General features: G+C 63.2%; 1 protein-coding gene across 8 annotated transcripts in view; it reads left to right on the forward strand.

Moving 5' to 3' along the window:
• The window catches only part of KCNQ2 (potassium voltage-gated channel subfamily Q member 2), a 54,279-nt gene that overhangs the window by 9,073 nt on the left and 22,861 nt on the right, over positions 1–22,345 (forward strand). For 7 of the 8 annotated variants that reach the window (XM_030309196.1, XM_030309199.1, XM_030309197.1 and 4 more), the window contains exons 2-9: positions 7,629–7,719; positions 8,381–8,507; positions 8,900–9,075; positions 9,820–9,945; positions 12,812–12,922; positions 13,613–13,708; positions 18,360–18,454; positions 19,590–19,619. In XM_030309196.1, coding sequence (XP_030165056.1) covers positions 7,629–7,719; positions 8,381–8,507; positions 8,900–9,075; positions 9,820–9,945; positions 12,812–12,922; positions 13,613–13,708; positions 18,360–18,454; positions 19,590–19,619 — 852 coding nt within the window. The remainder of the gene's footprint in view (positions 1–7,628; positions 7,720–8,380; positions 8,508–8,899; positions 9,076–9,819; positions 9,946–12,811; positions 12,923–13,612; positions 13,709–18,359; positions 18,455–19,589; positions 19,620–22,345) is intronic. The other variant, XM_030309198.1, reaches the window with a different exon arrangement.

Here is a 22,345-nt window from a genome sequence, read left to right on the forward strand (position 1 = left end):
CAGGGTGCGGCCGTCCCCTGCCCGGCTGCACTCCTTCCCCCTAGGTCTTGTCTGCTTTGCTCTTTCCGTCCACGGAATTAGAGAGCTTAGAACTTGTGAGTTTGCTTTTCCATTTAGGCTTGGAAAAAAATGTTTGAAGTGTTTGGAGGAAAAGGCCAGTTTCTCCTGGGACCCCAGGTTTGTGGGGAGGTGGTGACAAGCTGCGGGAGGCGCAGAGAGAAGCCAGTTCACTGGGAGAGGATGTGGAAGTGCCGATTCTGGCCCAGCAGCCGACGGGTTGCCGCAGGAGCCTGCTGGGCCCATGGGAGTTTGTTCACCCACAGACAGAGCCTCAGTGAGCCTCCCTCAGGAGGGCAGGGCCTGACCCAGTGTGCTGTTCATCACGTGCACAAGGGCAGAGCAGGGGAGCATTTTGGAGCTTAGGTCCCAGATGGGATTAAGAAGAAGGCAGGTGGGTTTCCCTTGGCCTATCCCAGGCCTGTGGGCAGGAGAGGGTGCTGGCCATGGTGCTGGCCATGGTGCTGGCCATGGTGCTGAACAGAAGCCCACGGCCCTGGCCCTTCATGGGCACCAGCCAAGGCCCATGGGGCGTGAGGGGCCCCTTGGCCCCTTGGCTGGTGCTGGGGAAGGGGCTGGGGAGGCTGCACAAGCACCAGCCCTTTTCACCTGGACCACTTGCTTGCATCTCCAGATTTAGCTTGTGCTCCCAGCGATCCTTTCTTCCCAGTTAGCATTCTTGCCTGCGTGTCTGAGGCATGTGTGGTTTAACTAGCCAAAAGCTGAATGAACGTGGCATGGACGGAAAGCAGGTGTTTCAACCCTGCCTGAGTGAGGGGCGCCAGCAGCTTCTTAAACCATTGGGTATGGTCTGTCGTCTTTGCTGATGACAGAAATAATACACACCCCTCGTGGGGAGCTGGGAAGATACAGTCAAACACGGGAAGAACGTTTGTGTCACCTGATTTATTTTCAGGCATCTGTGCCCATCCTATGCGTTTTTTAAACGAGATAGGATTCAGAATTCTCTAATCCTTTTCCACGCTAACGACGTATTGTGAAGTTTCCCTGTGGAATTACATGTGCCTGTTTGGCGAGCACTGGGCTTTGTGTCTGTCATAAGAGCTCCTGGTGCTCCCTGGGTGACAAGGTGGCCCTGTCCCTGACTCCCCTCACCTTGTGCCCTCAGTGGCTTATAGCTTGGGAGGAGACAGTGGCTGTGGGTGCTGGCCTGGAGAATGGACCCCACGCACATGCCTGGGGGAGGACTGGGACCAAGGAGGGGGCATGTTAAAAAGGGGTTCTGCCTATGGGTGAGCCTCCTGTCACTTGGAGGCATGTGAGTGGAGTCCAAGAAAACACTCACTAGGGATGATTTTAGGGGACCGGTATGCCAGAGCTGTGAGCCGTGGGAGCACAGGGGATGGGCCAGCCCAAGAGCCAGTTGGAGGCTCTTCAGGAAGAGTCTGGGGGAGACTGACCCTGGGGGAGGCAGGCCTGGCTGTCCCATCAACATCAGGGGGCAGTGGGGCAGGGAGGCAGGTCTGTTGGTTCCTGTGCTCATGTAGGGAACGTGGGATGTTTTGTGGGGCATGGTCCTAACTGATCCCACTGCTGAGCACCTTCTCCCCAAAAGCTGATGTCTTCTCAGCAGATGACAGTTCTGCTGTGTCCTGACCCCAGAGCTCACATCCACAGCAGTGCTGGCTGCCTCAGAGGAACCCTCCTTGTCCTGCACGAGGCTCCCCTGTGATTGTACGGACGGGCATGAGTTACCTCCGTCATTTCCTCTGGGGTGTGGCCTTGCTGGAAGTGAGCCACATCTACCCTGTTGTGGGTTCCTGTGTGGCCAGGCTCCTCAGACAGGGCCAAGCCCCTCCTGTTCTCAGGACCCCCATGCTCTGCCTTTGGAAGCTCTCTGGGTCCCTCTAGGACACAGGCCTCCTACCCACGGGCCCCTTCTTTCCAGTTCTTTCCAGTGGTGTTTAGAGACTGCTCAGGATGCACCACTGAGCCTTGTCTGAATGGGGCCAGGGGCTGCTCTCCAGTTGGATCTGACCTCACGAGGGCCATCTTGGCTGGCATGCGTCAGGATGCACATGCCACCCCTGTGTGTGGGTTCTGGCTGTGTACTCGGGGGCCAGCAGAGAGAGCAGGAGAGGAAATGAATGGACCCCTGCTCAGAGGGTACCAGTGTAGGAAGGCTGGGCAGCCTGTCAGAAACCTGAGGACAAGGAGGAGGCAGCCCTATGGTGGATGTGCAAGCAGGAAAGAACTCCAGGCAGTAAGAGGAGTGTGTGCAAAGGCCCTGGGGCAGGGAAGCTGGCTTGCGGAAGCTGAGAAATAAGAGGGGAGCGAAGCACACTTCCTATCTCTGGTGGGGGTCTCTGGTGGGGGTGGCAGGTGTTTGCAGTGGGGCATGGTGGACACGGGACACAGGGTGCATCAGATGGAAGAGCCAAGATGAGGTCTTTGGAGGAAGGGAGACACCTAGAAGGGTTCTGACTGGAAGCTGTGAGCCTGGAGGAGGTCACAATCGTCTATGAGAAGGGTGGGGTTGGGGAGGCAGAGAAGACCCAGGAGTCCAAAGTAGGGACTGCGGCGCAGCCCCTGTGTGGGCGGGGTGTGGGGTGGGGGGAGCCCCTCGGCTGTGCTCGCGTGAGCCAGGTGGTAATTACCCCGGTCTCCCAGGATCGAGCAGGAGGCACCTGGGGAAATGGCCTTTGTTGTGTGCTGAGCCAGCGGGCTTCCTGCCCGGGCCCCTTGGGTTCAGTCCCTTTGCACACCTCCCAGTCCTGGAGCACCTGGCGCTTCACCAGGATGCTGGCTCTCTTGGGGAGGGGGGCGAGGTCTGCAGTGGGCAAAAGGGGGGCTGGGGGCCCCTGTGAACTTGGGGCTTCTGATGGGTGGATGACTAAGGGGCGAGGCTCAGGGAGGGAGGGACATCTGACCTGCATGGCCCCCTGTCCAGAGAGACCTTGGAGGGACCTTGGCCATCCTGGGGTCACTGGCCAGTGGGGGACTTCAAGGGGTCCCCTGAGAGCACCTTCCTGCCCTGGGTGTTGGGAGAGGAAGGGGCATTCGTGTGAAAGGTGTGGCTGTGGGGTGGCCACGGGCGCCAGTTGGTGGATGGGTGCAGTGAGGTGGGGGTGGGGTCTGGGCAGGCCAAGGCTGTTTATGGGGGACTCAAGGGCCAGGCCAAGAGCCGGACCTTCTGAGGTCTGGGACTTCCTGAGTTGAGGCATTCGTCGCACCTCCATCACCTCCCCAGCCTGAGGTGCAGGTAGGTGCCACCAAGAAGCCTCCGTTCTCTGATTAGCAGGCTCAGGTGGGCTGGGGGCAGGCCGCGCCCACGGGTGAGACTTGGCTCCAGAAGAGGGGTCTCAGGAGTGCGGCCTTGGCCTCCCTCCAACGCTGGCGGGATCTCAAAGTGATTTTTCACATCTGGTTTACGCCTGGAGCAGCCGTCAGCAGTCCGGGCTCCGTCGCTACTGGAGATTGCAAGTGGCAGCGTGTCCTGCAGGCAGAGCAGTTCATTAGGGGCGAAATTAGATTCCGGGCTGTAGCGCCGGCTGCAGTCCTAGCGGACGAGGTGAGCGGGAGGCTCCCGCGGCCCCGCGGCCAGTCTGCTTTGGGAGGGCCTGCTTTGGCCTCACACTGGAAGCTAGCCCAGCCCCGGGCCCTGCTGGGCTTCTGGGCCACCCAGCCCCCAGGGAGGCACAGCCTGATTGGGATGGACATTATTCTGGGGAGAGGGAATGTCTACAGCGGAAGACGGTGCTCAGGCTCGACCCTGAACGGCCACGGTGAGCTGCTTCAGAGCCTCTGTTTTCCCATCTGTTAAATGGGTGAGAACATTTTCTGCCTTTAGGGTTGTCGTGGGCCTGGTGCAAAGTAGACTCACTGTGAATTCTAGCCTGGAGGGGCGGGGCTGGATGTCAGAGACCCTTCCCCACTTGCTGAAGAGCAGCCGGTGGGGGCCGGAGGGACAGCGGTGTGCTGGCAACCTTCTCCGATCCCGGCTGCTCCCTTGTTAGATGGTGATCTCACTAAGTACACAGACGAGATTAACAGCCCCAGCCATCTCCTGAGTTAGTCTCTGGAGGCTGTGAAGGGGTCTGGGGCGGGCCTGACCACGGGGGCTTTGCCCTGCCAGTGCCGAGGGACCCTCCCAGTTGGCCCCACAGCAGTGAATCAGGACTGAGGAGCCAGGTGGCAGGGGTTCTGTCATATTTTCCCAGAAAATAAATAATTCCCTGCTGCCAGATGGGGCGAGGGTGTGGGACGGGGAGACGGAAACAGAAGCAGAGGAGTCTCTCCCCGGAGGTGGGCGCTGCCCCTCTGTCTCAAGTGCAGGGGCAGGCAGAGCACGCATGTGCGCACACCCGCACAGGCGCGCGCACGCCCGCACAGGCGCGCGCACGCCCTCACCCGCGCACACGCCCACAGAGCGCACCCCGTGACGTGCAGGTGTGGCTGCAGGCTGACCACCAGGAGCGGCCCCTCTGGCCACTGTGACTGCCTCCGCCGTCCTCTGTCTCTCCTGTCACCTCGCGTCTGCTCTGGGCCCCTCCCCGCACCGCTGTCCGTGTGTCAGGACCCCAGCCCTCAGGACCCTGCCAGTCCTCTGCTCAGAGCTCGGGCTGTGGCTCACATGTCCCTCCTGGCGTCTGGCTGCGGTTTCTCCTGCTGCCCGGTGCAGACAGTGTTTGCTGTGGGTCCTGGGGCGCAGCGGCAGGCAGCCAGCGGGGGTGTGCTTCCAGCCAGAGCTGCGTCTCCAGGTGGCCCGCTTCCTCGCTGCTCGTGAGCGTCATCTGAGGTCCCTTGTCACCCTGGCTCCCCCTCCTCACCCCCCCCCCCCCATCCCGGCCCCTGGAATCTGGGCTGCTTGAGATACTGGTCTCCTTGGCAACCGCTGCCGGAGAATTCGCGATCATAACCGTTCTCGGGCTGCGGGGAAACCGCCCCATTCTGGCACCGGGGACGCTTCCTCCCTCCTTTCTTTCCCTGCAGCCTGGACGGTTCCCAGGCTGGAGGGCATGAGAAGGCCCTCCCCCACCCGGGCCTTTGGGTGCCGGAGAGACCAGGCTGGGATGAGCCTGTGGGGTGGGTAGAGCCACTCACCTGTCCCCATCAGGAGGAAGCAGACCAGCCATCCTGCGCCAGCACAGCGCAGATTTCTATCTGAACGTTTCCTCATGAGCCACGTCGGTCCTCGGGGCCTGGAGGGGACACACTCTGAGCACGTGGCCGTGCCGTGAGGGGCCCCCGCGGTGGTGCTGGTCTTCCCTGTGCACCGTCCCCAACACCTCTCCTAGGGCGAGGGGTGGGAAGAAGGGCCCCTTCCTCCCACAGCTGTCAGGAGCCGGGACTGAGGGTCACGGGGTCACTGAGGGAAAGGACTGTGGGAACACTGGCCATTTGCAGACCCCTGAGCACCCACAGGAAACTCCAGGTCTGCCCAGGGCCCCAACCGCTGCAGCCCAGGGGCCCCGCCATGGGCTGCGGGGCTTTGGTGACTTGCAGGAGGCTGGCCCCTCCTCCAGGCTCCCCAGGGCTGGACCCCACCCACGTGTCCCCATCACCAAGGCCACTGTGCTCTGGCATCATGAGGCCAGAGGCAGAGCCCTCTACCACCTTTCTGAGACTCAGTGTTCCCCTGTGTAAGGTGGGTATGAGTGTGGATGTGGCAGGGGGCGTGGCAGGGCACCCTTGTCACCAAGGTGCCTGCAGGTGGGAAGAGGCCTGGAAAGAAGTGCACTCCCCGTTGCTCAGCGGCCTGCAGGGCCAGCTGGGGAGCGAGCAAAGGCTCTGGGATCTGTGGGAGACTCGAGTCCTGGGCCTGGAGGCTGGGCGGGTGGGCGGCCTCTCCCCGTGGGGATCTGCTTGTCTTTGCTGCGGGTGTGGGGTGCCCCACGTGGCTGCCTGCCTCCTTCCTCCTCCTCACGGGTGGGCGGGCCCCACCCCTTTCCCCCGCCTGCCGTCTGTGGCCACCTGCTCCAAAACCTCAGAAGCCGGGTGGCTTCTGCTCGGGTTCACTCTGCTCACCTGGTGGCCTAGGAACATTCACCGTGTCTGGCTTCGGGTTTTTCTTCTCCTGTATTGCTGGTGTGGCCCTGGACATCCCAGTCCCTGCCTTCTGGGAAGGGCTCTGCGTCCGTAGAGCACGGCCAGGCCATTCTGGAATGTTCCAAGATGCCAGTCAGAGCTGCCCTCGGGAAGCAGGGCCGGGAGGGCCCGGTTGCTTTGGGACTTGGGCCTTCCCTTTTTACGTCAGGGTAATGTTTTTGTACAGTGTGAGTCTGAGTGTGGACTCTCCGGGTCCCCCCACATGGATGACAGTGGCATCAGGCCCATCAGGCCCCATTCTTTAGTCTCGTTGGACTTGCCCTCTGCTGAGTCCTGGGACCTCCTGTCGTCCCTTTCTCTGGACCACCCCTTCCCCTCTCCCTTCTTGGCCCCACCGATTCCTTTTTGCCTTTGTGGACACCTTCTCAGGGAACCCTGCCAGATTTCATGTCTCCTCTGGGCTCTCTGCACCTCTGCCCCGGGCCAAGCTGGGCTGGGTGGCCTCCTTGCCGTGGGCTCTCCCGTCACCCGGGCCTCTGGGGTCCTGACCCAGAGCCCTGGAGTCTCCGGGTCCCCCATTCTTGGCAGAGGCACTGTGTGTAAATGCTGCTTCCCCACTGACTGAGTCGGGAAAAAATACCACCAGGCAGAGAATTATGAATAAATATAAGACACATGAGATAGCTGGACGTTTTTTTTCCAGCGCTCGGTTAATTGAATAAATTGTCTAATGAGCAAAGGAAATTAATTGTGGTTTTGAGATGTGACTGTTTCTTCGCGTGGTTTTGTGTGTGCCAGCGGGCACCGGCTTTGCCTTCGTCATCTGCTGTCCGTGCCTCTGCTCCGGAGTGGGGTGCGCGCCGGGAGCGCCCTCACCAGCCACGCTCCTGGGAGGGTCGTGTGTCTCTGCACGCGGTTGCCCATCTTCGGGGAGCGTGGGGCCGACTGCCCGAGATGCCCTGGGATCCGGCCGAGGCCCTGACGTCTGGGGGCTGCGTGTGCCGGCAGGACGTCCAGCTGCAGGCGGCCGGGGGGCAGGGCTCGTGGCGGACCACGCAGCAGCCTCCCCACTGTGGTCTCTCCCCCTGGCACGTCCAGGGTGGCAGTAACACACGGGAGGGGTGTGGTGTGCGGGCCCCTGTCCGGCTTCCCCACACTGTGTGCTTTGTGCCCTCAGACCCCACCTTCAGCCTTTGGACAGACACCCTGGCTGGTGTCAGATGGGGCCTCCTGGTTCCACCTCTCGGGAACCGATGGGTCTTCTGCGCACCCGCTGGGTGCGGCCCGGACGCGGGTCTGCGGCCAAGGCCCCGGGGCCGGTGCTCCTTGGAAGATCGGCGGTTTCCGTTTCGGAGCCGAGAAAGGGATGTTACGAACAAGGAGGATGAGTTTCATTGAGGGATGTCCACGCGGTAGCCGGTGTCCCCCCGAGAGCCTGGGGGCCGTCTCAAAGCCCAGGGCTGTTGAGGCAGGAGTCCCGGGGGCGCTGTGGGCGTGCGTGCGGCGTGCTTTTCCCTGGCCCCTCTGTGGCGGCCGCTGACACCCTCTGCCTCTGCCCGCAGCTTCCTGCTGGTTTTCTCCTGCCTCGTGCTGTCCGTCTTCTCCACCATCAAGGAGTACGAGAAGAGCTCCGAGGGCGCACTCTATATCTTGGTGAGCCCCCGCGGGTGTGCAGCCACGGAGGCTGTGGTCGCTGGTCCATCCCCATCCCTCCGAGCCTCTGACCCCCCCCCCCCCAACCTGCTCCTGCATGAGCCTGGCCTCCCCCGCAGAGATGCCCCCCCCCCCCCCCCCCCACTGTGGCCCGTGGACCTGGTGGACCTGGGCCCCTTCCGGCCTCACCTCCTGACATGAGCCATCTCGCAGCGTCCGCCACGACTGTCACAGTGCTCCCACCCACTTCTCCCCACACACGGTCCACCCCGCTGCCCTCCCTGTGTCCCCACAGCATCTGACAGCCACCCCACTCCCCCACCGCTTCCCCCCCTGCTCACTGGAGCCTGAGGGCCCAGGCGGCCCCCTGGCCCCGAGGTGTGGGGTGTTTCCTGGCGGGCGTGGGCGTGGGACGGGGGTTGAGAAGCTGACAGCAATTGACAGGCAGGGGCGGGCGCCATGGCAACCACAGAGCGATGTCTCCGTTGCTGTTGGCGACAGAGGGGCCGCTCGAGGAGGCTGATCCGGGTCCAGAGTGTGGGACCCCTCCCACTGACACCGGCCCACACAGGCCGGGTCCCCCCACCCTAACTCCCGCTCAGCCAGGCTGGTCCCAGCCCTGACGCAGGCCCGGGGGTGGCTCAGCGCGGCCTCTCTGCAGGAAATCGTGACCATCGTGGTGTTCGGGGTGGAGTACTTCGTGCGGATCTGGGCGGCCGGCTGCTGCTGCCGGTACCGCGGCTGGAGGGGGCGGCTCAAGTTTGCCCGGAAGCCTTTCTGCGTAATAGGTGAGCGGGGTGCGTGTGTGCACGTGTGTGTGCACGTGTGTGTGTGTGTGTGTGTGCACGTGTGCATGCAGGCGGGGGCTGCCGGCTCCGGGAAGAGCTGAGTGTGTGTGGGCACGGGAGGCGGGCTGAGGCTGAAGCTGAGGACTGGCTCCTTCTGGAAGTTTCTCCCACCTGCCCTCTTGGCATCCGAGCCTGTGGTGAGCTCGGCCTGGTGGCGGGAGGAGGGGACAGGTGGCAGGACGGCAGCCGTGCCGGGCAAGGCTGGACCAGGTGGACGGCCGTGGCGTCCCCGTGCTCCACGCGTCCACGTGGCTGGGGGCCCCGCCCTCGTCTGCACCGGGCACGGAGGTGCAGGGGGCCGGCCCCGCCTCGAGCCGCGACGTCCCCCGCAGACATCATGGTGCTCATCGCCTCCATCGCCGTGCTGGCCGCTGGCTCCCAGGGCAACGTGTTCGCCACGTCGGCTCTCCGGAGCCTGCGCTTCCTGCAGATCCTCAGGATGATCCGCATGGACCGGCGCGGCGGCACCTGGAAGCTGCTGGGCTCCGTGGTCTACGCCCACAGCAAGGTGAGCGCTGGCGCGGGGTCGCAAGCCCTGCTGGACCGAGCCCAGGGGGCGGGTCAGCTGGGAACCAGCCCACCCCCTCTTCTGGGGGCGTCTTTCCGTGACCCGGTCCGTCTGGCCGTCTCTCTCCGGAGCGGCTGTTCTGCGGCTCGCTCTGTGCTTGGTGGGTGAGCCTGGGTCTGTGCCGCCCGGGCTCACAGCGGCTGCCCCGAGGTGCCCCCTGCCCCACGTCCTGGCAGGAGCCCAGCCCTGTGTCCCAGGCAGCCCCCCCCGAGGCCCACACTGCACCCCGCCAGCCCAAATGGCCTCCTTTGCTGTCCCTGTCTGAGTCCTGAGGCTGGACGGGGCGGGGGTCTGTCCCCAAGGAGGGCAGCCAGTGGGCAGTCGGGCTGCCTGCTCCAGGCGTGGGGAGGTGCGACAGGTTCCCAGCAGTCCCAGATCTGCAGCGGGAATGCCTCAGGATTGTGGGGGTGCTCCCCATACCTGGTGGCCGGGGTGAGCTGGGCTGTACTGAGCGGCCGTCCTCTGGGTTTGGGTGAGCAGGCGCGGGGGGCCACGTGGCAGAGGGACCACACGGGCCAGGACCACACACACCATCCCTCCCGCCCCCGCAGCAGCCCTGTGCTAAGGGCCATGCGGCCAAGCGGGTGCCGGCCTGGGCTGCCGAGGGCTCTGTGGGGACAGAGAGCTGGATTGGGCGTGGTGCCTGCTGGGGCCAGGGAGCCAGGATGTGACCCTCTCTTTCAGGAGCTGGTGACTGCCTGGTACATTGGCTTCCTCTGCCTCATCCTGGCCTCGTTTCTGGTGTACTTGGCAGAGAAGGGCGAGAACGATCACTTTGATACCTACGCTGATGCCCTCTGGTGGGGCCTGGTGAGTCCTGGCAGCTGGGGTCATCGTCCTTCACTGGGGACCCGCTTGCTTGGCACCGCCTTCCTTGGGGGCCCTCCTCCTGCTGTCCCCCACCCCACCTCCAGGACGTGCCCCCTGCCCCCAGGGCATGGCAGAGTCACAGGGGCTCTCTGGCTGCAGAGGTCTCTCTGGGGCTGGGCAGTGGGCGGAGAGGCCCTGCCTGGTCACCCACCTTCCTTACTGGCCACCGATGTGTGAGGCCTCTGTGCTGGAGGGAGGAGGGGACAGCCCTTCTGTCACACGGAGAGTCTGGAAAAGCGAAATCGAGCCCCTGGCCCTCCTGGGCCTCACCTTCCGGGCTGCCCGTCAGGGCAGGCAGAGAGTCTGTGGGCCCACAGCCCCTGCTCACGGCCACCCAGCTCCCAGGGCCCCGGAGCGCCCCTCCCCTGTCACCCGCCTCTTCCTGGGCCAGCCTCTGAAGGGGCCCTCCCACCCTGCATGGGGTAGCGCTGTGTCTGTGGCCCTGCCCTGTGGGCGTCATCCCCATCCCCATTAGCTGGATGGAGCCTGGCCTGGCTCCTCGCCCGAAACCACGGATGTCCCCAGGCAGGGTGCTGGAATGCCCCGAGGGTGCCAGGCGCTTGGCCTGGGGATGAGTGGCTGGTCCTGGGACCCCATGCCCCCTTCCACAAATGCTGGCTGCGTGGCCTTGGGCAGATACTTCAGATCCAGTGGCGAAAGGAATATGTAGCTTTTACACGCATCTCAGTGAGAACGCACTTTGTCCAGGATCATCTTATCGATTGCCGTGCAGCCTGGAGTCTGTGTGCTGTGCCCTAGCCGAGCGGGAAGGAGCAGGGTGGGCCGTGGGCCAGTTGCCGGTGACCAGGCTTGCCCTGCCCCAGGCCTTGTTCGTGGGCCAGGGCCTTCCCATCTTGAAGAATGGAACCGAAACGGCTACTTAAGTGTTTTATCCAAGTAGTACTTAAACACGATGAACAGTGTGTGCGTGTTAGAGTGACCACGCAGTTCCCCGCACTCCCTCCCCGCCCTCTGGGCAGGGCTCCTGTGGCTTTCTGGGGTTTGCCTCCATGCTCCCAACAATATGCTTACCGCTGCTGTTTCCGGATTTAAACTTCGACGTGAATTATTCACTCTGTGCTGTGACAGAATGAGGTGGTGCCCCGTCCCCTGTGCTCGTCATTCTTGGAAAACGTCCAGCCTGAGCCTCCCCTTTCTTCTGCCCTGTAGGCCTGCGCGGCTGTGGGGGACCCTCGCGGGGTTGGGGAGTCTCCACAGCTCGTCCGCCCAGGCCCGCCCGATGCCCCCCTCGAATCTGCCCTCATTTTGGAGGAGCAGGCCGATGGCTTTCTGAGAGTTTTCTCAGACCCGGGCGTCTGCGAGGTCCCACTCCCACGCCCTCCCGGCTGTCGGGAGCCACACTTCCGGGATCCTCTCCCACGTGTTTCTGGAATGTGGCCGGGTGGGGGGTTCTCCTGTGCACGTGAGCTACCTCGTTGCCCTCCCTCCGGGCCCAACGGGCCTCAGGATGTGTCCTCTTATCTCTGTCTGTCTCCTCACCCCTTGTCCGGCCCCGAGGAGGCGTCTGGAGCCGTACATCTCCGCCTGCTTGATTTTAATTTCATTTTCAAGATTCCTTTGTCATATGGATATGATTTCTTCTGTGTGAGGACCAAGGTGTCCGGCCACAGAGTGGCCCCGTGGACTCCAGGTTTCTTCCCACCTCCTGACCCTGAGCCCCTCCTCCAGGTCCTACCCTTGCTCTCCAGGCTTCTTTGCACAACTTTGACGTTTTTGCAGAGAGTGGTGGTTTGAAGCGTTTCCTGTCTTTAAAATACGCTTAGTTTATGTTAAAAATCTTAACTGTAATCCTCACACAAGGTGAAGATTCTACCAGGGAAGCTTTATGGTGAGAAGTGGGTCTCCTTCCTGCCCACACCCACTCCTGGCTGCCCTTCCTCATTACCTGTGACTTTCCAGAACTTTCTGCACTGGCGGGAATGGGGACGGTGGCCCCTCGCCTGGGCCTGTTTCTTGCTGTATGTAAACAGGCCCTGAAGGTCCTACCCCCGGGGCCTCCATTTACCCAGGGCGTCTCCCAGACTCATGGCAGGCCCTGTGCAGCACCCGGGGACAGCTTCCAGGGGCTGCAGGTGGGTGGTGACAGGTGCCCCTGTCCCCAACAGCGTGAGCCCATCCCCACTGGCAAGTCTGCTAGGGGCCACCTGGGGCTTGCTCCACGGGCAGCGGGCCCTCCTGTGTGCCCAAGCACCCCTCTGCGTGGGTGCTGTTCTCCCCACTGTACAACAGGGCAGCTTGCACTCCGGCCACACCTCTGGGGACCCTTCCCGTTCTGGCCTTATGTCACCTCCACACGTCCCACCACACGGTCCCCATCCTGTCCCCATCATCTGTCCCCCGGGGCTCCTGCTCAGCACCATTCCTGTCCAGCCCCTGACTCTGCACTTCCTGGCTGCTGCCTGGCCTTGAGCCCAGAGCTGCCCCCGCCTCCGTCCTGGGGGAGGCCGCTTGATGGGTTCTTCTGCCCTCATGCGTGTGAAATGGTAACACAGGCTTCCGGTGACCCCCACATCCTGCCCTGGCACGTAGGGCAAGACAAAGGATCCGGAGAGTTCTGATGTGGTTGTTGCAGGGGGGAAGGATGGTGATGGGGACCCTGGTCCCCTGGGCCTCGTATGGGTGGCGTGGGAGGGTGGTCCCATGCCTGTCCAGCTCACCCCGAACGGTGTGGGAGGTCGCTGCGTGTAAGACTCCCGGGGGCTTTGGAAGTGTCCAGCTCAGGGTTGCAGGTGTCCACGGCGGTCACTGCCAAGCTGGCCGAGTGACTGGCCTTGCCGCCCTACAGATCACTCTGACGACCATTGGTTATGGGGACAAGTACCCCCAGACCTGGAACGGGAGGCTCCTGGCTGCAACGTTCACCCTCATTGGCGTCTCCTTCTTTGCTCTTCCTGCGGTAAGTCCTGTGGCCCCTCTTGCCTTGGCGAGCCCCCGGGTGGCCACACGCAGCTTGGGGCACCTGTCCACTTGGGGTCCATGGGACGGGAGCGTGGCTGCCAGCAGGGTCCCTGGCACCCCAGGAGCCGCAGGCAGCAGGTATGGTGCAAGGACACCCTTTCCCGGGCTGTGCAGGCAGGGTGCGGGTGGCCTCCGTGGGAGCACACTGACCTTCCTCCAGCTGTGGCTTCAGACCCTGCATCTGTGGTCACTGTCAGCACCTCCCAGCCCTATGGGATTGACCAGTGGGGTCCCTGTGAGCCAGAGCGTGCTTAGTGGTGATGAGGCTGCCTTGTCAGATCTCCGGCGGGGGGAGGGGGGTGTTTCTGGTGTCACTCACAGCTGGACAGGTCAGAGGGGTGGCTGGTGGGGACACAGCTGTCTCAGGTGGCTGCCACCCAGAGCTTGGGCTGCACTTGCTTCAGTGCAGGCCAACCGGGAGGGAGGGTAATCTGTGGGCCCGGCCCACTCCCACAAGGTGGAGGTTTTCCTTTACCCTAAATCCGAGTGTTTCTCCCCAGCATGGTCCCCAGGTGATGGGCGACTGAGGAGGAGGGAAGGCAGAGCCGGCGAGGCCCCGGCGTGTGCAGGCTGGGGCGGGGGTGGGGCTGTGGTCCCCAGCACGTGGTCTGACCCTGATGATCTGCAGGGCATTTTGGGATCTGGCTTTGCTCTGAAAGTTCAAGAGCAGCACCGGCAGAAGCACTTTGAGAAGAGGCGGAACCCTGCAGCGGGCCTGATCCAGGTGAGTCCAGGTGGCCCCACATGGGATTCCCGGGGCGCTCCTGGCACGGCCCTGCTAAGGGGGGGCCACCTTGGCCCCTGTGTCTCCCCTGCCCCGGCGACGTGCACGGCCCTTGTTCCTTTGCAGGAACGTGTTGGGCACGGAAGCCAGGTGCAGACAGCCTAAGGCTGCAGTACCTGTAGTGACACCCGGGGGGTGGGGGGGAGGGTGTGGCGTCGTCCTGCGTGGGCCCCGGGCCCTAGACCAGGCGGTCACAGGTACCCCTGACGTGCCGCTCACGGGGCCCCTGCCGGGCAGGTGTGGCGTCTCAGCTTCGCTGCCCGCTCACACAGCCCGTCCCACTGCTGGGGACACAGGGGGCCCTCGGATCTAGCAGTGCCTCCCGAGCCTGAGCAGCAGCTGCCCGAGGGCCCCTCCAAAGCCCATGGCGCCGGCGGACCTGGGGAGCCGTGGTCTTCCCTGGGGACAGCCTCCTGCGCGTGCGCACAGGCGGCGTGCGCGTGCGCGTGCGCACAGGCGGCGTGCGCGTGCGCACAGGCGGCGTGCGCGTGCGCACAGGCGGCGTGCGTGCGCACAGGCGGCGTTCGCGTGCGCAAGGCGCGTGCGCGTGCGCACAGGCGTCGTGCGCGTGCGCTTGCGCACATCGCGTCTCGTCGCGGTGCGCACAGTCGGGTGCGCGTGCCACAGGCGCTACGCCTCGTGCGCGTACGGCATGCGCGCGTGCGCGTTTACCTTTCACCATAAAAGCTGCAAGTGGCCATTTTTCAAACGCGAAAGAGCGTGAGCAACAAGGGCCACGGCCTCACCGCGCACGTGCACGTGGCGCCGAGGTTGGAGGCCCTCTTAGCAGCCGCACGCCTGTCCTGCTTCCCCCCGTGAGTGTCCTGCGTGCCTGTGCCCCGTCAGGACTCAGGCAGCTCAGGGGCGAGGCTCGCGTGTCCACCCGGTGGATGGACACTGAGCTTGTGGGCGGGGCTGCAGGGAGTCCCAGTGCACGACTGGCGCGCGGTCACGGGCGATGCCTCGGGGGACTGCTGGTCGGAGGGCGGTGCCTGATCCTTCTTGGAGACAGGTGGTGGGAACGCAGCCCCGCTGCTCGGGATTACAGGCTGGGGACAGCTGCACAGCTGCGTAGCTGGTCACCCGGCTGCGATTCCCGGCGCCCAGAAGGGAACAGACCAGCGGGGAAGCCCCAGCAGAGGCCCGGGCCCTCTATGCTCTGGAAGTCTCCAATGGTCTGTGTCCTTCTGGCAGCTAAGGTGCCCGGGCAGGTATCCACCTCATTGCCTTTGCACGTGGTCCACAGTTTGCCAGAGTGCCCCCCCCCCCCCCCCCCCCCCCCCCCCGCCAAGGGAATGGACATCCTCCCGGAGGGCCCGGGACAGGCTCTGAATAGCAGCGGGACAGGGAGGGCATCCCCTGCCCTATGCTGAGGTCCCCACAGGTGGGCAAGGTGCTCTGGTGTTCTCTGTGAATCCGGGTTGAGGGTGGGCCCAGACGGGGGCCTGGAGAGGGAGGGGCAGGAGGGACAAGACCCAGAGAGGGAGGGAGGGGAGGGCAGAAGGAGATGCCCCAGGCTTTGCTAGGAGCGTCCAGGAGGATGGAGAGGTTGGGGAGGTTTGGAGTGTGGGGTTTGGGAAGCCGGTCAGCCCTCAAGGGCAGGTGCGCACAGCGGCTGGCCAAGGCCTGGAGTGGAGGGGTGAGGCCCTGGCTGGACGCAGAGGTGCAGGAGGAGATGTGTGTGCAGAGGATACCGGGCCCTGAACATCACAGGCAGGGAAGGGGCAGCATGGGGGCCCCGAGCCGTGGAGAGCCCGTTGGGGAGTCCCCGGGGCCGGTGGGCAGGTGATGGGGAGGCACCGCTCAGACTACAGGAGCAGGGGTCCGGAGCCTCTCTTTCAAGACCCCACCTTCGAGTCGAGGGTTTGGATTAAAGCTTAGGGACCAAGGAGGTCACTGGACGCGGCGGGGGACAGAATTCCGGCACCTCATTTCTGTGCTAAAGGCACACGGATTAGCAAACCTGTCCGGATCCTGTTTTGGGGACTCAGGAGCCAAATCAGAATTTTACAACAACCAGGGGAGGGGGTGCTTGTGAGCACAGGGCTGTGGGCTGTGTGTGGGGTTAAAGGCACCTGCCTGCCCCTGCCCTCCGCCCTGGGGAGTCCCTGGCGTGGCCTTGTTCCAGAAGGTCAGCACAGGGCTTTGCCTGTGTTTTGTCCGCCTGGAGACCTCAGGGCTGGAGCGGCCCCGGGGCTGTGAGCGTTGGTAAGAAGGTAACCGCGGGGTAAATGTCAAAGCCGGCCGTGGTGTGCTTTTGACTTGTGACTCGTCTTTTGTTTCTTCATGTGATTTAAAAGGCAGACGCATAGGGCAGTGATCACAGATCCGTTTTTCTGGCGTGCAGCGTGTAGAGATGTAAGGGGCTCAACACCAGGGGGTGGAGGAGAGGCAGGGGGTGGAGGAGGGGCGCGTTTGCGCGCCGTGGCAGCTAAGCTGGTTCAGACTAGATGCTTGTGTGAGACGCTCACCGTGAGGCACACGGTCGCCATTAAGAAAACAATTGCTAAAAATTCAGAAGAGGCTCAAGATAACCTAGCAGAAAAAGCGAGCACCGAAGGCAGAAACGAGGCGCTGGGAGCCCGCACACACAGAGGGCTCTGTCCGTGACCAGTTTGCACGTAAGTGCACCCCCCTCTCCCACTTGAAAGGCAGCAGTTGAGAACGGATTTGAGATGTGCCTGGCGGTGTGCTGTCTGTGGAGACTCCTCAGACCCAAGGACAGCGACAGGCTGAAAAGTGCAGCAACGAAGACAGGAACCCCTCAGGGAACGGTGGCCCGAAGGGGGCTGGGAGGGCTGTGGTCGGAGCAGACAAAACACACTAAGGCAAACACTGTTAAGAGAGACCAAGGAGGTGATGACAAGAGTCCGACTGTAGGGACAGGGGTAGACGTGTCCACACTGGGGGCAGAACCCCAGAGTATGTGCAGCCAACACCTGACAGAATTACAGCGCGACCTAGATGCTTGTGTAATAATAGCTGGAGATGTCAGCACCCCCCCCCCATCCTCGGTACAAGGACGCAGGATGTAGAGGACCTGCAAATACCCCCAGGGCAGCCCCCACATCCTGTCAGCCCCACGGGAGTATTCCCAGGATAGACCATGTTTTAGGCCCCCAAACAAGCCCCCAAACTGTGATGTTGCAAACCTCCAACGGGAAAGAATGTCTCTGACTGCTGAAGATCCAATTTTAAGAGTGAAGTTTTACTTTCATGCAGAATTTACTCAAAATGGGCCAAAACCTAAATTTGAGAGCTGAAACTATACAATCCTTGCAAGAAAATAGGCGTAGAGCTCCATGGTTTTGGTTTCTCAGATCTGATACCTGAAGCGCAGGCAGAAAAGAAAAATACGTGGGAATTTGTCAAAGTTAAAACCTTTTGTGCCTCAAAGGACACTGTAGAGAGAGTGAGAAGCTAACCCACAGAAGGGGAGAAAGCATTGCAAATCCTGTTTCCGGTAAGATGCTGGTATCCAGAACGCATAAGGGGGCTCCAGCAATCGAACAACAAAAAGACAAACCAGTTGGGAGATGAATTCGGACAGACGTGGCTCCAGAGAAGATGTCCAGGCGGCTAGTCGGCACGTGAAAAGATGCTCAACGTCATTCATGAGAGAAACGCGAGTCAGAAGCGCCTCAGGCGTGGGAATGTGGCGGGAGCGGGCTGCTGGCGCATTGCTGGCGGCGGGTGCAGGGGCAGCCCCTTGACAACCCCGGGTGCCTCAGAGGGGTAAGTGCTGCCTTACGTCACAGCAAACCCCCAGGTGTGTACCCAGAAGAACTGAAAACAGATATTCGACCAACAACTTTTCCGCAAACATTTGCTCCTGGGGATTCACAGCAGCCAGAAAGTGGAAACGACTCGAATGTCCGCGAACAGACGAACAAAATGCGGTGTTTCCGTGCCGTTGAACGTTATTCGATCATTAGAACAGAACGCTAACACTCACTACGATGTGCACGGGCCTTGAAACCTTCGTGAAAACAGCCGGTCACGAAAGGCCACGTGTTGTGTGGTTGTGTCCAGGACAGGACGCCGTAGAGACGGGTGCGGTGATGCCCGACGCCCCCGCAGTGGGGCGTGTGCCCCTTTGGGGGATGCGATGTGGAGCGAGATGGGGGTGGTTGCACGGCAGAGTGAGTGGACCTGTTGCCCCCGGATTGCGCGCTTTGAGACGGCGGACCCTGTGCTCTGTGTATTTCGCCACAATCGAAAGGAAAGGGAACGGGAGCCCAGGCCGGGCTGAGGCTGGGCCACTGCACTGGGGAGGGTCCGGCTGTGTGTCCCTGGCTCTGCCCCTGCCCCCCGGCTCCTGAGTCACCCCCCGCCCGCACCCAGGGTGGCGTCCCCATCAGGCTCGGGAGCGCAGGAGTGGCCACCGTGGCAGGTCCCAACCGCCAAGGGTCGGGTGAGGCGGACGACGAAAGGCTCGCTGTAGACGGGCTGCGAGCGTGACCTGTGGTGGCGTGTGCCCCTCCTCCAGAGGGTAAACTGAGGCGGGAGTGGGGCCGGATGGGGCCCGGGCAGGGGCGAGGCCTTCAGGGGCGTGGGCATGGTCTGACCCTCGCCCGCTTCCCATCCGCAGTCCGCCTGGAGGTTCTATGCCACCAACCTGTCTCGCACAGACCTGCACTCGACGTGGCAGTACTATGAACGCACGGTGACCGTGCCCATGTACAGGTACCGCCCGCCCGCCGGGACCCCGCCCCACGGCACACCGCCTGCTTGTCATCGTGTCTGTTCTGAAGCCCCATTTTTTGGTTGTTCATTATTTCAATTGAGTTTTCCTTTTTTTTTAAACAACGTGTGTACTTTCCACGGAGTTCTGTGTGTGATTTATTTCGCAGCATTAATTTTGTTCTTTGTTTTATAGCTCGTGGCTCTTACTTTCCACCTCCACCCACCCTTTGCTTCCCTTCCTTGCTGTGGGTCACGTTATGTTGTGAGCATCGTGAAGACAGGCCCCTCCCGAGAACTCGCGGAGGCCGGCGGCCCGGCGTAGTGCCCACCAGGGCGGGCCCCGGAGCTTTGGAAGTGAAGGGTAACCTCTGTCCTTCAGCGAGGACCAGGGTCTCTGTGTGGGGGGGCCACGTCGAGGCTGTAGGAGCAGGAGTCCCCAACAGCACAGAGCACACAGACGCTCGAGGGCGCCTTGGGTGGGACAGAAGGGCCGGAAGCCCGCGCTGGGGCAGTTGGTGGAGGCAGCGTGGTCATCAGCAGCTGGCAGTCCCGGCCACCCCCAGGATTTGTCTGTGCTGGGCTCTGGCTTCGAACAAGGTCTGAGGCGAGGGGGGCTGGGGACCCTCGGGGCAGACACTGCCCTGCAGGCCCGTCCTTGCCTGGGGCGGGTTGCGGGGCGAAGCTGAGCCCGGGGCGTCCGAGCCCCTGGATGTCCCTTACCTGTACCTACTGGTGTCCAGCCAGGAGCCCTCACCGGGAGAGTGGGTGGGCTGCCAGAGCGGGTCGGGGCTCTGGGCTGGGACGACGTCCCCCTGGGGATCCTGAGGTAGCGATGTCCAGGCAGGGTACCACCGCCCCGCTCTGTCACCTGGGCAGAGGCCGTGGCCCCGCCCCTCCTTCAGCAGCCACGCTGGCGGGCACTCTCCGGAACGTCCCCCTTCCCCGGGAGTGCTGAAGGCTCTGGCTTTCCCGGCACCGTCCCTCGGGCCTGAGTGGGCCGACCCTGGCGCTAATTTTCTTTGTTCTGTTGTTTCCCCCACTTTCCTCAACCATTTGGTTAATTTTCTTTTTCTTATCCCGTTCTTTTAAAATTTCCGTTCTCTTCCCTTTGTGTGTGTGTGAAAACACTTGAAAGCTCGCAAACTCAATCCTACGGGGCCTCCAGGTAGGAGATGCATGGGACGGACAGCGTGTGTGGTGTGGTTGTTCTCTGTCTGGGACGGTGCAGGGCCGCCCCGGCCCCCGGCCCCCGGCCCGCCCCGGCCTGCAGCCCTGTACCCGTGCCCAGCCTGTGTCCCCCACGCCGGGCGCAGGCGCTGCCCTGGTCCCCCTGTGGCCTCCCTGCCTGGAGCCCGGTTCCCCCCTTGACTGGTCCCCTCCCCCGTCAGCTGCTTTCTCCGGCTGGATCCGTCTGTCCTGCCTTGTCTTCTGTTCCTCGTCCTGCTTCTGCCTCGTCTCAGTAGCTGAGCCCCTCCCCGCCCTCCCCCCTCCCCACAGGCCCCTGTGCAGAGTGCAGAGCGGGTGGACACGGCTTCCGCTGTCCCAGCCAGGGGTGCTCCCTCCCTGGACCCGGGAGCCGTGAGCGCTGTCCCAATGGCTGTGTCTGCACGGGGTGGGGGTGGGGCTCTCACTCCCGCTGACCTTTAGCTGCTGCACAGGGCAGCGTCTCGGCAGGCCCTTCCCTGTGGGATGGGGGGGCATCGGGCACAGGCCTGCGGACCCAGGGCCCACCCTCCCTGTGTAGACCAAGCCTGGGATCCCCCTGGCAAAAGCTCTTGCCTGTGGTGCCCTGCGTGGGGACTGATTGAACGTTCCAGAAGAGGGGGGTGCTGTGGGGGCAGGGCCGGGCAGCCCCCGAATCCCACGGGCATCTCCACCCCAGCACCTGCCCTTTACTGGCCGTACACCCCAGAGACCTCGCCCAGAGGAGAGGGTGGGGGGTCAGTGTACATCCCCCCGCCCCCCTGTGTACTGACCCATCGCTGCCCGGGCAGTTGGGGGTTCCCTGCTACAGGCCTCTCTCCTCCCTTGTCCGTCTTGTCCAGCCGGTCCCTGGCCCCCGTCTGGAGCAGCCTCTCCCCGGCCTGGGTGGTTGGAGGTGTCCTCTCGGAGCTGGCTGACCCCCGGCCAGCCGCCACTCTCTCCTGTGGGGCACCCCCTCATGTCCCTACTCCGCGTCCTCCACAACCGCCCTCAGCGTCATCGGGGCTGTGTGCTGCGTGCACGTCCCTGCCCGTGACCCTGCCCCTCTGTGTTCTGTCCCCTGCTTCTGTGTCCAAGGCATGACGTCCTATCTGCGTATCTGTGTGTCCCTGAACTTGGACCTGCGTGTGTGGGGGCCGAGTGGGGGGTGCTGTCCAGGGTCTCTGCTCCAGGCCCAGGGGTGGGTGCCTGAGGGGCAGTGGGGAGGCCAGTTCTGTCCCCATGTCCAGTCCTGGGGCCTCTGCTGTGCCCATGCCGTGAGCCAGCCTGACTGCCCACATACCTCCTGCTTCGTCCTGACCCACTGGGACTGGGACAGCCCTGCGGGGAAGGGGGGGGGGGGGGGGGGAGCGAGCTCACTGGTCTCCCCTTCGCAGCCAGCTCTGAGGCTGTGACCTCAGACCAAGGGCAGGCCGCCCTCAGGGAAGTGTGGTCGGACAAGGAGGGGTGTGGAGAGGCCTGGCCGTCAGCACAGAGGACCCAGGGCAGCCAGCAAGCCTACTGTGGAGGCATGGGGGAGCCATTGAGTGACGTCACGTGAAGGCGGGCGGTGGGTGGGGGGGTGGAGCGGATCACACCTGATAGCGGGTGAGGGCTGAGCCGGAAGTGGCCGTGCCCTCCACACCAAGTAAAGGCTCCGACGCTGATCCTTGACCAGGGCCAAGGGGGGTCTGGACGGGGCAGTGGTCCCCAGGGTCAGGAAGGACAGGGGCTGAGGACAGGACAATAGGGATCGGGGCTGAGGCTGGGTGGGGGGTCTTTGAGCATGGTTTTAAAGGAGTGGTTGGACTCCACTTGAGGACGAGTAGGGGTCACAGAGCTGGGTGGGGGGTCACAGTGCAGGATGGGGGCTGGGTCAGGAAGGAGCAGGGGCGTTTCCTCCTTACGCTGAGATGAGAAATGTGTGAGGGCAGAAAGTGGTGAGCTCCCGAGTCAGGGGAGGGTGGGTGAGGAGGGACAGAACTTGCCCCAGGAGTTGGAGGGACTGGGGTCCCCCCCCCCCCGTTAGCCCCTCTGGTCCTGCGGCTGGGGTCGGGGAGGCCCGAGGTCCCCCAGGAACCTGGCAGGATTTACAGATCTCTGCCTTGGTGTCAAGGCGGAGACTTGACTGTCCCCTTGGCTCCTGTGGAAGTCCTGCCTGGAGCTGCCCAGTGGCCACGTGGGCGAACGCCCACCTGCGGGCGGGGGCTGGGCAGCAGGCTGTCCTGGGTGGGCGTGGCCTGGCCTGGGAAGAGGGGGCTTGGAGCAGAGCCTTTTCTTCCAGCTGTCCAGGCCGCCCATCTGCAGCGGGCTTCTCTCTGCCCAGCAAAGCCCTTTTCCGTGACCTCGGTCCCTGCCCTGGCTTTGCAGGGAGGGATCTGGGACCATGAGTATGTTGGGATGCTGTTTGCAACGGTACTGCCCCTCGGGGTGTTCAGGGATTGGGAAGGGAGGGGAGACAGTACAAGGCCCCCCAACCTGTCCTCCGGTGCCCTTCTAGACCCTCCCACACTCTCCATGGACGGCCCGGGTGTTCCTGCCCCCTGCCGTGCATGTTGCTCACCGCCCCCTCCAGCGCCACGGACCCAGGAGAGGTGTAGCCCAGAGAGTGCGGGTGGCCCCCCAGGGCCACCACTGCCGGGGAGCCGTCCCCTCCCTCTGCCTGGGACAGGCCACACCCATGCCCCCAGCATTAACACCGTAGGTGCC

The sequence above is a fragment of the Lynx canadensis genome, chromosome A3 (genome assembly GCF_007474595.2).
Source record: "Lynx canadensis isolate LIC74 chromosome A3, mLynCan4.pri.v2, whole genome shotgun sequence".
Classification (NCBI taxonomy): domain Eukaryota; kingdom Metazoa; phylum Chordata; class Mammalia; order Carnivora; family Felidae; genus Lynx; species Lynx canadensis.